This window comes from Eschrichtius robustus, chromosome 5 (assembly GCF_028021215.1).
Source record: "Eschrichtius robustus isolate mEscRob2 chromosome 5, mEscRob2.pri, whole genome shotgun sequence".
Lineage (NCBI taxonomy): Eukaryota > Metazoa > Chordata > Mammalia > Artiodactyla > Eschrichtiidae > Eschrichtius > Eschrichtius robustus.
In genome coordinates, this window is record NC_090828.1 from 76,478,973 (window position 1) to 76,493,363 (window position 14,391).

Consider the following 14,391-nt stretch of genomic DNA (forward strand, 5'->3'; position numbering starts at 1 on the left):
AAGGGACTGAGAAAATATTTGAAGAGTTTATAGTTGAAAACTTCCCTAATATGGGAAAGGAAATAGTTAATCAAGTCCTGGAAGCACAGAGAGTCCCATACAGGATAAATCCAAGGAGAAACACGCCAAGACACATATTAATAAAACTGTCAAAAATTAAATATAAAGAAAACATATTAAAAGCAGCAAGGGAAAAACAACATATAACACATAAGGGAATCCCCATAAGGTTAACAGCTGATCTTTCAGCAGAAACTCTGCAAGCCAGAAGGGAGTGGCAGGATATACTTAAAATGATGAAGGAGAAAAACCTACAACCAAGACTAATCTACCCAGCAAGGATCTCATTCAGATTTGATGGAGAAATTAAAACCTTTACAGACAAGCAAAAGCTGAGAGAGTTCAGCACCACCAAACCAGCTTTACAACAAATGCTAAAGGAACTTCTCTAGGCAAGAAACACAAGAGAAGGAAAACACCTACAATAACAAACCCAAAACATTTAAGAAAATGGGAATAGGAACATACATATCAATAATTACCTTAAATATAAATGGATTAAATGCTCCCACCAAAAGACACAGGCTGGCTGAATGGATACAAAAACAAGACCCATATATATGCTGTCTACAAGAGACCCACTTCAGACCTAGAGACACATACAGACTGAAAGTGAGGGGATGGAAAAAGGTATTCCATGCAAATGGAAATCAAAAGAAAGCTGGAGTAGCAATTCTCATATCAGACAAAATAGACTTTAAAATAAAGACTATTACAAGAGACAAAGAAGGACACTATATAATGATCAAGGGATCGATCCAAGAGGAAGCTATAACAATTGTAAATATTTATGCACCCAACATAGGAGCACCTCAATACATAAGGCAAATACTAACAGCCATTAAAGGGGAAATCGACAGCAACACAATCAGAGTAGGGGACTTTATAACACCCCACCTTCACCAATGGACAGATCATCCAAAATGAAAATAAATAAGGAAACACAAGCTTTAAATGATACATTAAACAAGATGGACTTAATTGATATTTATAGGACATTCCACCCAAAAACAAGAGAATACACATTTTTCTCAAGTGCTCATGGAACATTCTCCAGGATAGATCATATCTTGGGTCACAAATCAAGCCTTGGTAAATGTAAGAAAATTGAAACCATATCAAGTATCTTTTCCGACCACAACGCTATGAGACTAGATATCAATTACAGGAAAAGATCTGTAAAAAATACAAACACATGGAGGCTACACAATACACTACTTAATAACGAAGTGATTACTGAAGAAATCAAAGGGGAAATCAAAAAATACCTAGAAACAAATGACAATGGAGACACGACGACCCAAAACCTATGGGACGCAGCAAAAGCAGTGCTAAGAGGGAAGTTTATAGCAATACAAGCCTACCTCAAGAAACAGGAAACATCTCGAATAAACAACCTAACCTTGCACCTGAAGCAATTAGAGAAAGAAGAACCAAAAAACCCCAAAGCCAGCAGAAGGAAAGAAATCATAAAGATCAGGTCAGAAATAAATGAAAAAGAAATGAAGGAAACAATAGCAAAAATCAATGAAACTAAAAGCTGGTTCTTTGAGAAGATAAACAAAATTGATAAACCATTAGCCAGACTCATCAAGAGAAAAAGGGAGAAGACTCAGATCAATAGAATTAGAAATGAAAAAGGAGAAGTAACCACTGACACTGCAGAAATACAAAAGATCATGAGAGATTACTACAAGCAACTCTATGCCAATAAAATGGACAACCTGGAAGAAATGGACAGATTCTTAGAAATGCACAACCTGCCGAGACTGAACCAGGAAGAAATAGAAAGTATGAAGAGACCAATCACAAGCACTGAAATTGAAACTGTGATTAAAAACCTTCCAACAAACAAAAGCCCAGGACCAGATGGCTTCACAGGTGAATTCTATCAAACATTTAGAGAAGAGCTAACACCTATCCTTCTCAAACTCTTCCAAAATATTGCAGAGGGAGGAACACTCCCAAACTCATTCTACGAGGCCACCATCACCCTGATACCAAAACCAGACAAAGATGTCACAAAGAAACAAAACTAGAGGCCAATATCACTGACGAACATAAATGCAAAAATCCTCAACAAAATACTAGCACACAGAATCCAACAGCACATTAGAAGGATCATACACCATGATCAAGTGGGGTTTATCCCAGGAATGCAAGGATTCTTCAATATACGCAAATCAATCAACGTGATACAGCATATTAACAAATTGAAGGAGAAAAACCATATGATCATCTCAATAGATGCAGAGAAAGCTTTCGACAAAATTCAACACCCATTTATGATAAAAACCCTGCAGAAAGTAGGCATAGAGGGAACTTTCCTCAACATAATAAAGGCCATATATGACAAACCCACAGCCAACATTGTCCTCAATGGTGAAAAACTGAAACCATTTCCACTAAGATCAGGAACAAGACAAGGTTGCCCACTCTCACCACTATTATTCAACATAGTTTTGGAAGTGTTAGCCACAGCAATCAGAGAAGAAAAAGAAATAAAAGGAATCCAAATTGGAAAAGAAGAAGTAAAGCTGTCACTGTTTGCAGATGACATGATACTATACATAGAGAATCCTAAAGATGCTACCAGAAAACTACTAGGGCTAATCAATGAATCTGGTAAAGTAGCAGGATACAAAATAAATGCACAGAAATCTCTTGCATTTCTATACACTAATGACGAAAAATCTGAAAGTGAAATTAAGAAAACACTCCCGTTTACCATTGCAACAAAAAGAATAAAATATCTAGGAATAAACCTACCTAAGGAGACAAAAGACCTGTATGCAGAAAATTATAAGACACTGATGAAAGAAATTAAAGAAGATACAAATAGATGGAGAGATATACCATGTTCCTGGATTGGAAGAATCAACATTGTGAAAATGACTACACTACCCAAAGCAATCTACAGATTCAATGCAATCCCTATCAAACTAGCACTGGCATTTTTCACAGAACTAGAACAAAAAATTTCACAATTTGTATGGAGACACAAAAGACCCCGAATAGCCAAAGCAATCTTGAGAACGAAAAATGGAGCTGGAGGAATCAGGCTCCCTGACTTCAGACTATATTACAAAGCTACAGTAATCAAGACAGTTTGGTACTGGCACAAAAACAGAAATATAGATCAATGGAACAGGATAGAAAGCCCAGAGATAAACCCACGCACATATGGTCACCTTATCTTCGATAAAGGAGGCAAGCATATACAGTGGAGAAAAGACAGCCTCTTCAATAAGTGGTGCTGGGAAAATTGGACAGGTACATGTAAAAGTATGAAATTAGAACACTCCTTGTCACCATACACAAAAATAAACTCAAAATGGATTAAAGACCTAAGTGTAAGGGCAGACACTATCAAACTCTTAGAGGAAAACATAGGCAGAACACTCTATGACATAAATCACAGCAAGATCCTTTTTGACCCACCTCCTAGAGAAATGGAAATAAAAACACAAATAAACAAATGGGACCTAATGAAACGTAAAAGCTTTTGCACAGCAAAGGAAACCATCAACAAGACCAAAAGACAACCCACAGAATGGGAGAAAATATTTGCAAATGAAGCAACTGACAAAGGATTAATCTCCAAGATTTACAAGCAGCTCATGCAGCTCAATAACAAAAAAACAAACAACCCAATCCAAAAATGGGCAGAAGACCTAAATAGACATTTCTCCAAAAAAGATATACAGATGGCCAACAGACACATGAAAGAATGCTCAACATCATTAATCATTAGAGAAATGCAAATCAAAACTACAATGAGATATCATCTCACACCGGTCAGAATGGCCATCATCAAAAAATCTAGAAACAATAAATGCTGGAGAGGGTGTGGAGGAAAGGGAACACACTTGCACCGTTGGTGGGAATGTAAATTGATGCAGCCACTATGGAGAACAGTATGGAGGTTCCTTAAAAAACTAAAAGTAGAACTACCATACGATCCAGCAATCCCACTACTGGGCATATACCCTGGGAAAACCATAACTCAAAAAGAGTCATGTACCACAGTGTTCATTGCAGTACTATCTACAATAGCCAGGACATGGAAGCAACCTAAGTGTCCATCGACAGATGAATGGATTAAGAAGATATGGCACATATATACAATGGAATATTACTCAGCCATAAAAAGAAATGAAATGGAGGTATTTGTAATGAGGTGGATGGAGTTAGAGTCTGTCATACAGAGTGAAGTAAGTCAGAAAGAGAAAAACAAATACAGTATGCTAACACATATATATGGAATCTAAGGAAAAAAAAAAAAAAAGCCATGAAGAACCTAGTGGCAAGACGGGAATAAAGACACAGACCTACTAGAGAATGGACTTGAGGATATGGGGAGGGGGAGAGGTGAGATGTGACAGGGTGAGAGAGTGTCATGGACATATATACACTACCAAATGTAAAATAGATAACTAGTGGGAAGCAGCCGCATAGCACAGGGAGATCAGCTCGGTGCTTTGTGACCACCTAGAGGGGTGGGATGGGAAGGGTGGGAGGGAGGGAGATGCAAGAGGGAAGAGATAAGGGAACATATGTATATGTATAACTGATTCACTTTGTTATAAAGCAGAAACTAACACACCATTGTAAAGCAATTATACTTCAATAAAGACGTTTAAAAAAAAAAAAACTTAATGGCATCAGGCATCTCAATAGCAACACTGGAAACTAGGAGAAAAAGGAACAATGTTGCTGAAATTCAGAAGGAATGCCATTTCTACACTAGACAAGACTCTTAAAATCAATTATTAGGGAATAATTAATTTACTTAAAGAAATCAAGATTTCAAAAAGTTTACTACCAGGTTTTTTTTTTTTCCCCTGAGAAACTCCTGGAAAATGTGCTTTATCAAAACCAAGGATTAGGGACTTCCCTGGTGGTCCAGTGGTTAAGACTCTGCGCTACCACTGCAGAGGGCACGGGTTCGATCCCTGGTAGTGAACTAAGATCCCACATGCCGTGCAGCATGGCCAAAAAAAAAGAAAAAGAAAAACCAAGAAAACTGCGTATTTTCCATGAAACATGTTTTTATACCACGAAAGAGGTGAATGGAATCCCCATGATGATGATAAAGGGAGATCCCAAGACAACAGCTATAAATTGAGAGAAATTTACAAAATTGAGCAGATCAGGATGCTTTGGTAGGGATTTCGTCAAGAACAGAAAGCTGTTCCAATATTTTATGTGTTTGAAGAATTAACAGGAAAGTATTTATAATTGGAAAGGACACTGTGGCTAAATTAGTGATAAGTACATGTATAAATAAGCAAAGAAAAAATGACTCTATCACCTCTAGGGAGGAAAAGGCTGTGAGGGTGAGTAAAATGATCAAAACATATGGGCTCAAATGCAGCAGAACTTAAAACACTGATAATTAATCTAATTAAAAATATGAAAACAATATAACAATATTGGGAATTTAGGGTAGGGTGTATGTAGTAGAGGTGTGGTGGACAGCAAGTTTTAGAAATAGAACTAGACCTTCATCTACCACCGTGTAAAGTAAACAGAAAATGCCCCCAAACGGAAAATCCAGAAGAAGCAATTGCATATCAATAGAACCACCAAAGAGGGCAGAGACTACTCAGGTTTGTGGATTCTCTAAACAGCCTGTCTGAGAATCAGTTTCTTCAAGTGTAAAATGGAGATACTCTCTACCATGTAGAGCTGTTGTGAAGATCCAAATACTATGTGCAAATCAGCACACAAGTGATTGACTCGTGGAGCTGGGAAAGGATAAGCAAGAGTTAAATTGGATGCCGATCTTAGTAAGCAATGAGAAGAGATAATGGGCCCTACCATATCTTTTGTTCATTGATCCTACACAGCCTGAATATTCAGAAACAGCCATGATTTCAAGAAAATTTTTCAGGTAAAAAAAATCATGATTTGGAAAAAAATTCTACTGGATGAGGAGGATCACCCTTTCTGAACTCCTCTAGGTCAGAAGCTACAGGAACTTGGCTTTGCAGATTAATTCTGTGAGGTGTCAGAGTTGGACATATGACATATCGAACTCATCTGATCTAAAATTAGGAAAACACTTTTTCTTTGAAACACTGTCAGAAAAAGTAACTGAGCGCTTTTCTAAAAGGTGATTTGATATTTAAACAAAATCAGGAAAACTGTGTATTTGTCTGCTTTACTTACTGTGGCTTTTGAGACTCAGGTTCAGCAAAGGGTAAGATGGTCATGAAGCTTCCTCCAAGAAATGCAGGTCTCAAATAATCTGTATTATTAAATTCAGGTTCCATATTGCTGAAGCATCTCACCAGTAAGGAGCCAAAATAAAAGTAACCCTCAAGGAATGACTTATAATGATTGAATTATAAGTTTTCAATCATTGAATCATTGATTTTTAGGAGTTAAAAGTCTTATGATAAACCAAATCAAGTAATGTGAGTAATTAACTCTTGGGAAGTAGAAAAATGATGAGCACGCTATAGAAATTTAACCCAATCATATTTTGAAAGTTTAATACAGTTTTTATAAAACTGAACTTGCAGTATTGATTACATAAGTTTCTGTTTTTGTAACCTAAATGACCTTGTACATTTAAATAATAATAAACTGCATACTAGACAATGCAATTAGTTTGATGCTAATCTGAATGTGTACAACATAACTCAAGCACATGCTCGGAACAGAGCTCACAGATGTGCTGTGCAGTCACGCTGAACTCTCTTCATGGTATGAAATGGTAGAAACTTGCATTCAGATAGAACGTAAGCCACCTTCCTCAGAATCTCACTTTTCCTCCCAGAGAAATCATCCATTATGGTTCCATTCTATTTCCACAAAGTGGCTCTTGAGTACTGAGACAACTAAATACTTTTCAGAATATTTAATGCCACATATGGATGAATTTAAAACAGCATAAGAATTTTTTCAGAAATAATTAATGATAAAATATCCTTATTTTTAGTTTAATATATATTTACAAAAGCATATTCACATATTGGTGAGAAGGATATTTAAATTGAAAATAGGCATTATCAAAATAATTGTGTTTTTTTAAATTTACATCATTTTGATAAATAGAATGAAATATTTTACCATGACAGGAGCTATATCATGAAAATCCCATTAAAAGGGACTAGTTTCTAGTTAAGTTGAATTATTCAGTTCAATGAACACATTAGATTTTGCTCCTATTTTTTTTTTTCAGTCACCATACTGGTGGGCTGAAAATTATCTTGACTTAAGTTGACTTTTACTCCCTTTGATTTGAGCTCTTACAAATTCCTGAAATGGAAATACCAGAGGTTTATTTTTTATTCAGTCAATAATATGCATAACTTTTCACTGCTAGGAAAACATGTCATGTACAGATTGAACAAGCGTTACAGGAAATCACTTTGATGAGAAGTCCTACAGGCTAAAATATATGAAACTGAGATGACTTTGCTTGCAGTGACCAGTGTCAAAAAAATCAGCAAAATGAGAAGAAAAAGCAATTCTTTATTTTTATCCAAATATATCAGACTTCATAATTTAGTTTCAACAAAAACGTAGAGTCACCATATATCATCCAAACCAGGACATTATAAGAGTGAAAGGGAGTATTAGTAATAATTACACAGGTACAACAGGTATAAACTGGAACTCTCCTGGGTAAACCGGGACCTATGATCAACTTAGCAATAGGGGTTAAACTGCAATTACATGCAGAAATCATACCTTTCCCATACATATGTGGGAAAGATAAAGGAATAGCATTCACTAAGAAAAATTAATTTGACAACAGTGGTTCTTTCTCATCATTCAGGTCTTTGTTCAAATATCACCCCCTCCCTAAGCCAGTCACCTCTTCTAAAATAATCACTTCTTATTTCACCCATTTTCCATCATGTTACCCTGTTTTCTTTCCCTTAACTGATATTTTGACTGTGAAATTGTGTCATTTGTTTTTTGTCTCCTCCTCCCCCGCTCCTACTGATATGCAGTGTTTGAATGGGCAGTGACCTCCTCTGACTTAGTCATATCCAAATCTACAGGAGCTAAAAATGCCTAGAACATTAAAGACATGCAAAAATTTTGTTGAATGAATGAATGAATATATTTGGAGAGTTTATTTTTGGTCTCATATTCCTCTTGGTGCCAAAAACAAATTAAAATGACTCTCCAAATTAAATTATGGCTCTGTTTAGTTTTAAGTAGTTGGACTAAATGATCTGTGCAGTCTTTTCCACTGATAATAAATATACTGTGGCCCCTGGGTCCCCTTCTCTCTCTGCTACTATTTCATTTCCTATATCCAGCAAATAAGAAAGTTTGGGGGTAAGGGTTAGGGCAACCAGATCTATTCACAGTGGTTGGATGCTCAAGGTTGATCATTTTGCCAGTAACAATTCCCTGGTATATGTTTGCATCTGCAGAATTTGATTGATACAGAGGTAGCCAGAAGGTATTATTGTAGTCAATGATAGAATTGTTGATGTAATAATTTTCCAATACAAAAATCATCACAGGATTGCTGAAAACAATGGTAAATGGTGGGAGCCCAAACCAGCTATTAAGGATTTACAATTTATAAGGAGAAATAGATTAATTCTGGACAGACTTAGATTGCAATGCCCCAAAAAGTTTTATAGGAAAATCCATGATATTCTGATAAGGAGCACTTGTAAATTTTCATTAAAATCTCTGCATTCCAAATCTTTATTTTTCATGTGTTCTTCTGAGGAATAGTTTTGATTCCTACTAATGAGTCATAAATATCAAACCTTTGGGTTCAAAAAATAGTACTGCTAAAATTATTTTGGTGGGCCAGAGACCCAAGACACCAATAAATTGAGTGTTTACCGAAACAAAACAAAACAAAAAACTCACATGGGTAAAATATCTTCAGGTTATCTGATTTTAAATTCTCTCAGGTATATACAAAACATTCCTTCTGAATTGAGTGACAGGCAAGGGATGAAATAGGTTTCCCAGGTGAGGAAAAGAGTCTGTCCTGCTATAACAAATGCCACAAACAGGAGAATGGCATAAAAAGAGACTCAATGAGACATACATATTTTACACATAAATACGTATCATCTGTTTCATTGTATTGTTTTATCTCCTCAAAGATAAATTACTGGTTTTTAAAATGACAAAAGTTTGAGAAAAAGAGTGAAAATGTTACCAATTGACTCAGTTTGAAACAGGGACCATTAATTATGTAATTTCACACAGATTCCAATATATTCAATATAACTTCGCTACTGACTATTACAGTGATTCAACATTTGTTCAGAGCTCATATTTGTATTAGATCGTATATAAAAGAGATTTCCAGACTTTAATCAGTCCAGGAAAGGACCAGCTCTCAAAATGGCAATATTTATTTTTCCCTAGTACTAGCAACTTTTAAAAATCATAACAAATTGTCAGCGTATTAGTATGCTTCAAAATTTACAAGTTAAATATATAATGGTTATATTTTTGCAGGGCCATAAGTAGCACAGACTTGTGTGACTCCCTCGTATAAAGAACAATTGAAAACCTTCCAGGACCTTAAACAGCAGAAAACATTAAATCAGATTTTAAAATGACAAATAATTTAAGGCTAAAATATTTGGTATTAATAATTAATGCCAGAAGCCTTCCTAGCCTAATAAAGTAAACATGCACAAGAACTACAACTTTGAACAAAACATCACAATTTTATCAGATATATGTATGTACGTGTGTGTGTATGTGTATGTATATATATGTACATATGTGTGTGTATATATAAAACTATGTGTACACACACACACATATATATATATAGTTTTATCACCCTGAAAGCTATCAATTCATGTTTGGCTTAATACGTATGTTAGAAATGTTGTGCAGGGTACCACCCCTTTAAATATATATATATACATTTTCCAGAATATACAATATAAATATACCATATATAAATCATGCCATAAAACTAAATGTAAAATTTGCACATTATTGCATGCTTGATGTGATAATACATGCCCGTTAATAAGAACTTCCTTCTGATGTCCTCCCTTTACAACTTTTTCTTTTGCACATTAGCAATACTTGAAAAGGAAGGGTTCTCAAATATGTATATATGACTGGGGGAAAAAATGTACCTTTCAGATCCCTTAGAGAGGATTACCTCATCAGCCAAATATTGGACTATTACCAAATCAAACAGTAAATAATGCCTGAAGGGGTGTTTTGTTATGTGAATCTATCAGAGTTCATTTTTCTTAGTTTTGCCGGAAGATTCCCTTCCATCCTGGCTGCTCCTCCGGCCATCTTTTGAAGCTTTGGTGGCAAATCAGCCACCGACTGGCTCATGGGATCAGACAACATTTTGGTGGTTTTAGATACCAGTTTTTCTTCTGAGTTGCCAGGTACTGAACTTATTCGTTGAAGTTTCATGGGCAAATCGCCCAAGCTGTAGGCTTTTTCAGAAGTTGTAGAACTCATTCTCAAGAGTTTTTTGGGAAAGTCTTCTCTTCCAGTGATTTTCTGCAGCTTAGATGGAAGTTTGGTACTAATGTCATCTAGTCCATCTAAGCATTCCACAGAATTATGTCTTTCTTTGCTGTTAGTTATGGCTGGTGCTATTAAAGGGGATGACATAAGAAGCATTTCCTCCTGTTCTTTCACACTGTAAGGTGGCGTGGGGACTTCAAATGTTGCATGGAACTGGGAGTAATCAACTTTAAAGAATCCTTCTTCTAAGGAAATTACAGGGAAAAAACGGTGGCCCCAAAGAACTTCATCTTCAGTGTATGATGTTCGAGCTTGACAAGTCATCCCTGAAAGCAAAAAGGAAGTCCTTGATAAATTACGCATAGTAGAAGCACATGTTAAGGCATTTTGAACTAAGGGATTCATTTTGCTTGTTAACTTAAGAAGGATACTTAACTGCGTATCACTTTCCTCTTCTGTAGAGTAAAATATAAAAAGCAACACCTGTCTTACAGGACTGCTGTGAGCATGAAATAAAATTACACGTACAGAAATGTAAAACGAGCCATATAATGTCTAAAAATAGTTGGCTTTTATAAATGAAAGCAAAGATAACCATCCCAAGTATTTGTTAAATGAATAAAAGTTGAAAATATTTCTATGTTGTATAATGTGAAGTCAAAGTAGACATTCCCTTCTTCTGGACCTTTAGGGCCAGAATGAACTTTTGTTCAAGTTTCAGAAATCCTTATGCTAAAATCAGTAATCTGGGCCACTGTGATGTTACAAGTTCTATTCCCGCTACACAAATTTCTGAAACTGGATGCTGGATATAAGATGTGAAATGCTGCTATTTATATATTATGTTGCTTGGATATCATTTACCTTACGCTACTCTGATTAACTCAATTCTGTTCTTATTAATCATATGTTACGACTGAGTTACTGTTAAATAAGTCAACCTCTGAATATTCCTTTGTGAAAACTGGAAATATATGAATAAATTAAAGCCGTATATTACATTTCAGTTTTATATTAGTCAAAAGGTACAATTTTCTATAAGTTGCAAAAGTCATTACTGTCCTCTACCTTTACTATCAGACCTCTATTAAAGGCTATTAAAGTGTAAAATAATAGATGAATTTTAAAAATGCATCTTTCCAATAGTTAAGTATAATTTAAACAAGTAATGACAGTCTTTCTACTTTCATTTCTATTCTCCCTTTGTCACTTTATAAATAATTTCTACTGTGTTTAAGCCTGGTATAGTTTGGATAAAGAGATATTCTGTATTTTTTCCTCTGACTAGCAATCACACATGCAATACTTAGAATTAGAAATAAACTGCATAATTCAAAAACCATATTGAAGATAAATTAAATCCTTCACTGAATCCTTCCAAAATCTTACCTTATAATTATTATCAGTTCTATATTACCAGGGAATCAGCTGTTATGACATATATATTGTCTTTTTCCAGACAGCTTTTAAAGAAATTTATGTAGAAAATAAATGCCCATCTCAGGCACTATGTTAGGTGCTCTCTCTCCATATTATTTCTAATCATCAATATCATCTTGATAAGAAAATATTTTTATGTCTATTTTAAAGATGAAGAATATAATGCTCAGAGAGTTTAAATCTCTTGCCCTTCCTGGCACACAGATCTAGGAAGTTGTAGAGAAAAGTTGGTATTATTCTAACTTCTGTTTTTGTTGTTGTTTTTACTTTGCCATGATGTCTCTATTATTTTAGTTGGGAACCTGATTCTAAACAACTTATCAATCTCACTGTCATGGTGGAAATCTGACAGCGACCCAATTCTAGTCTTCATAATCATTATCATATCAGGAGTAGCACCCAGAAATACTTATATGTGAAGATAACAAAATTAAACTAAAAAGTGATTTGTACATTTTATAGACATGCACACAGTAAGTATCATTCTGTATTTTCAAACAGATTTCTAGTTTCTGACTAAATATTTCATGAGAAAAAATTATAGAACATCACTTATTTAGAGAAGATAAAAAGTATATTTCCCAATATATTTACTTGGTTTTATTTCGAGATGTTTAAATATTAAGCAAACTACCTGGAATAAAGAACACATATTGATGTTTTTATCCATTAGTATATGAAACAATAAAATGAGTAAGTACCCTTTATTGTTTAATTGAAGAAGTACCCTTTAATTTCTCTCCAAGAGCAATCACTCTCACAAATTCTTTGTGTATACTTGCCAGTTTGGGGTATTAATTTATATAAATTTATGAAAAAGGATCACTATAAATGCATGTATATATTAAGAGCTGAAGTAAATTAAGATCACGAACTTTGTTCAATTATTTCTAACAACAATAGATTACATATTGAAACAAAATTTGATTCCTATCACATTCTGAGCCCATATTTAGTAACTTTTTTCTTTACATTAGGAAAGGACTATGAAATTAAAAATAAAAATTCTGTCCCCATTATTTATCATTATAAAGTACTATGTTGCTGATCCCCGATGCCTACCCTGAGTTGCTTCCTATGTAGTTATCAGAAGTCATAGAGAAGAACTAGAGAACCTTAAATGGAAGAAAAAAAATAGGGGAAATAAAATCTTGTAAAATTTTCACATTGAGGAAACAGGATATTGATAATTAAGGTACTATGACATCTACAATGGAAACAGGTATTTCAAATGTTTGTTCATGTAAAAATACCTGTAAGTGTTATTACTAAAATGCCAGTGGATAATTCTGACTGAAAAGGAAGGTAAGGATTTTATTCTACTATATGAAATTGACTTTACTTCCTTTCATAGCAAACTAATACTGGTGAGGCAACATTTTTATATAATTGAAAAATATATAAATTAGGCTTCCTATTACACTACTAAACAGCTTGTAAAAATCACTTAAAGCTCTCTGAGCCTCAGTTTACTTTTCTACATAGTAGGGATAACAATATCCTCTTATAAAGCTGTTGAGAGTTTGAGATAAGTGAAGTGTACAGAACAGTGTTTGGTATCAGGCAAGGCTCCATCATAACTGCTTTTCTTTTTATCATTCTGTGGGTGAGCATTTGCATTTCCTGTTTTTCCTGGAAATTAGTGATAATGCATTCATATAAGTGGAGAATTTTGACATATTAGTAATTTGTCCCATATTAGTAATATAGAATATTAAACTTAAAAATTGCTAGGTATCACATAGAAATTTTCTTTTGAAATGGTCAATTAAACATTTAAAATATTTCAGAACTACAGAAGAAGATACATTACTCATCTTCTCAATTTTTTAGGGTTTCTCAACATTTTCCACCTAATTATCTAGAATAGCTGGGAAGACTAAGTATGGAAACTTGGGGTATATTAAAAAGGTCTTGGCAAGGTGAGTGGCTACAGTCTACTATAATACTTTGGAAATGAAGAACATTTGCCAGCACTTTAACCTTTGTTTGTTCTTCTGCTGTTCCTTTTACACTTTCATTAAAAGTAGGTACACAAATATGAGACATTTCCAATTCAACAACATCATCGTTTTAAAATCTGGTTTCACCTCAAAATGTTAATGTGCAATCAACATATGGATAATGATTTGGAAGCATTATTAATTGGATAACAGGAAAATCTCTATGATGGTCAATCTGCAGTTTAGACAATGTGCTAAAATAAGATGTAATTGAGAAACTACTTCTTTTTACAAGTTATCCCAAAAAAGTAACACCCAAAATGGTGTTGAAAATATAGAATACGGATTTCAATTGAGAAGATTTAAAGTAAATATAATTGTTTTCTAAGGACATGAATATATCACAGTATTCTTCCTTCTAGAATGCTTTATCTTATGATATTACTTACTCTAAGCCAAATTAGTTTAAAATAATCCATGCTTAGATTCATAATTA

At 34.4% G+C, this 14,391-nt stretch overlaps 1 protein-coding gene across 2 annotated transcripts in view; it reads right to left on the bottom strand.

The window, feature by feature from the left end:
• Positions 1-10,150: 10,150 nt before the first annotated feature.
• The window catches only part of KCNJ3 (potassium inwardly rectifying channel subfamily J member 3), a 171,357-nt gene continuing 167,116 nt past the window's right edge, over positions 10,151-14,391 (bottom strand). The window contains exons 3-4 of one of the 2 annotated variants that reach the window (XM_068543983.1): positions 13,015-13,067; positions 10,677-10,838 (exon numbers count right to left, since the gene is read on the bottom strand). In XM_068543983.1, the coding sequence (XP_068400084.1) occupies positions 13,039-13,067 (29 nt within the window). In that variant the 3' untranslated portion in view covers positions 10,677-10,838; positions 13,015-13,038. Of the gene's footprint in view, positions 10,839-13,014; positions 13,068-14,391 lie in introns of both variants that reach the window. The other variant, XM_068543982.1, reaches the window with a different exon arrangement.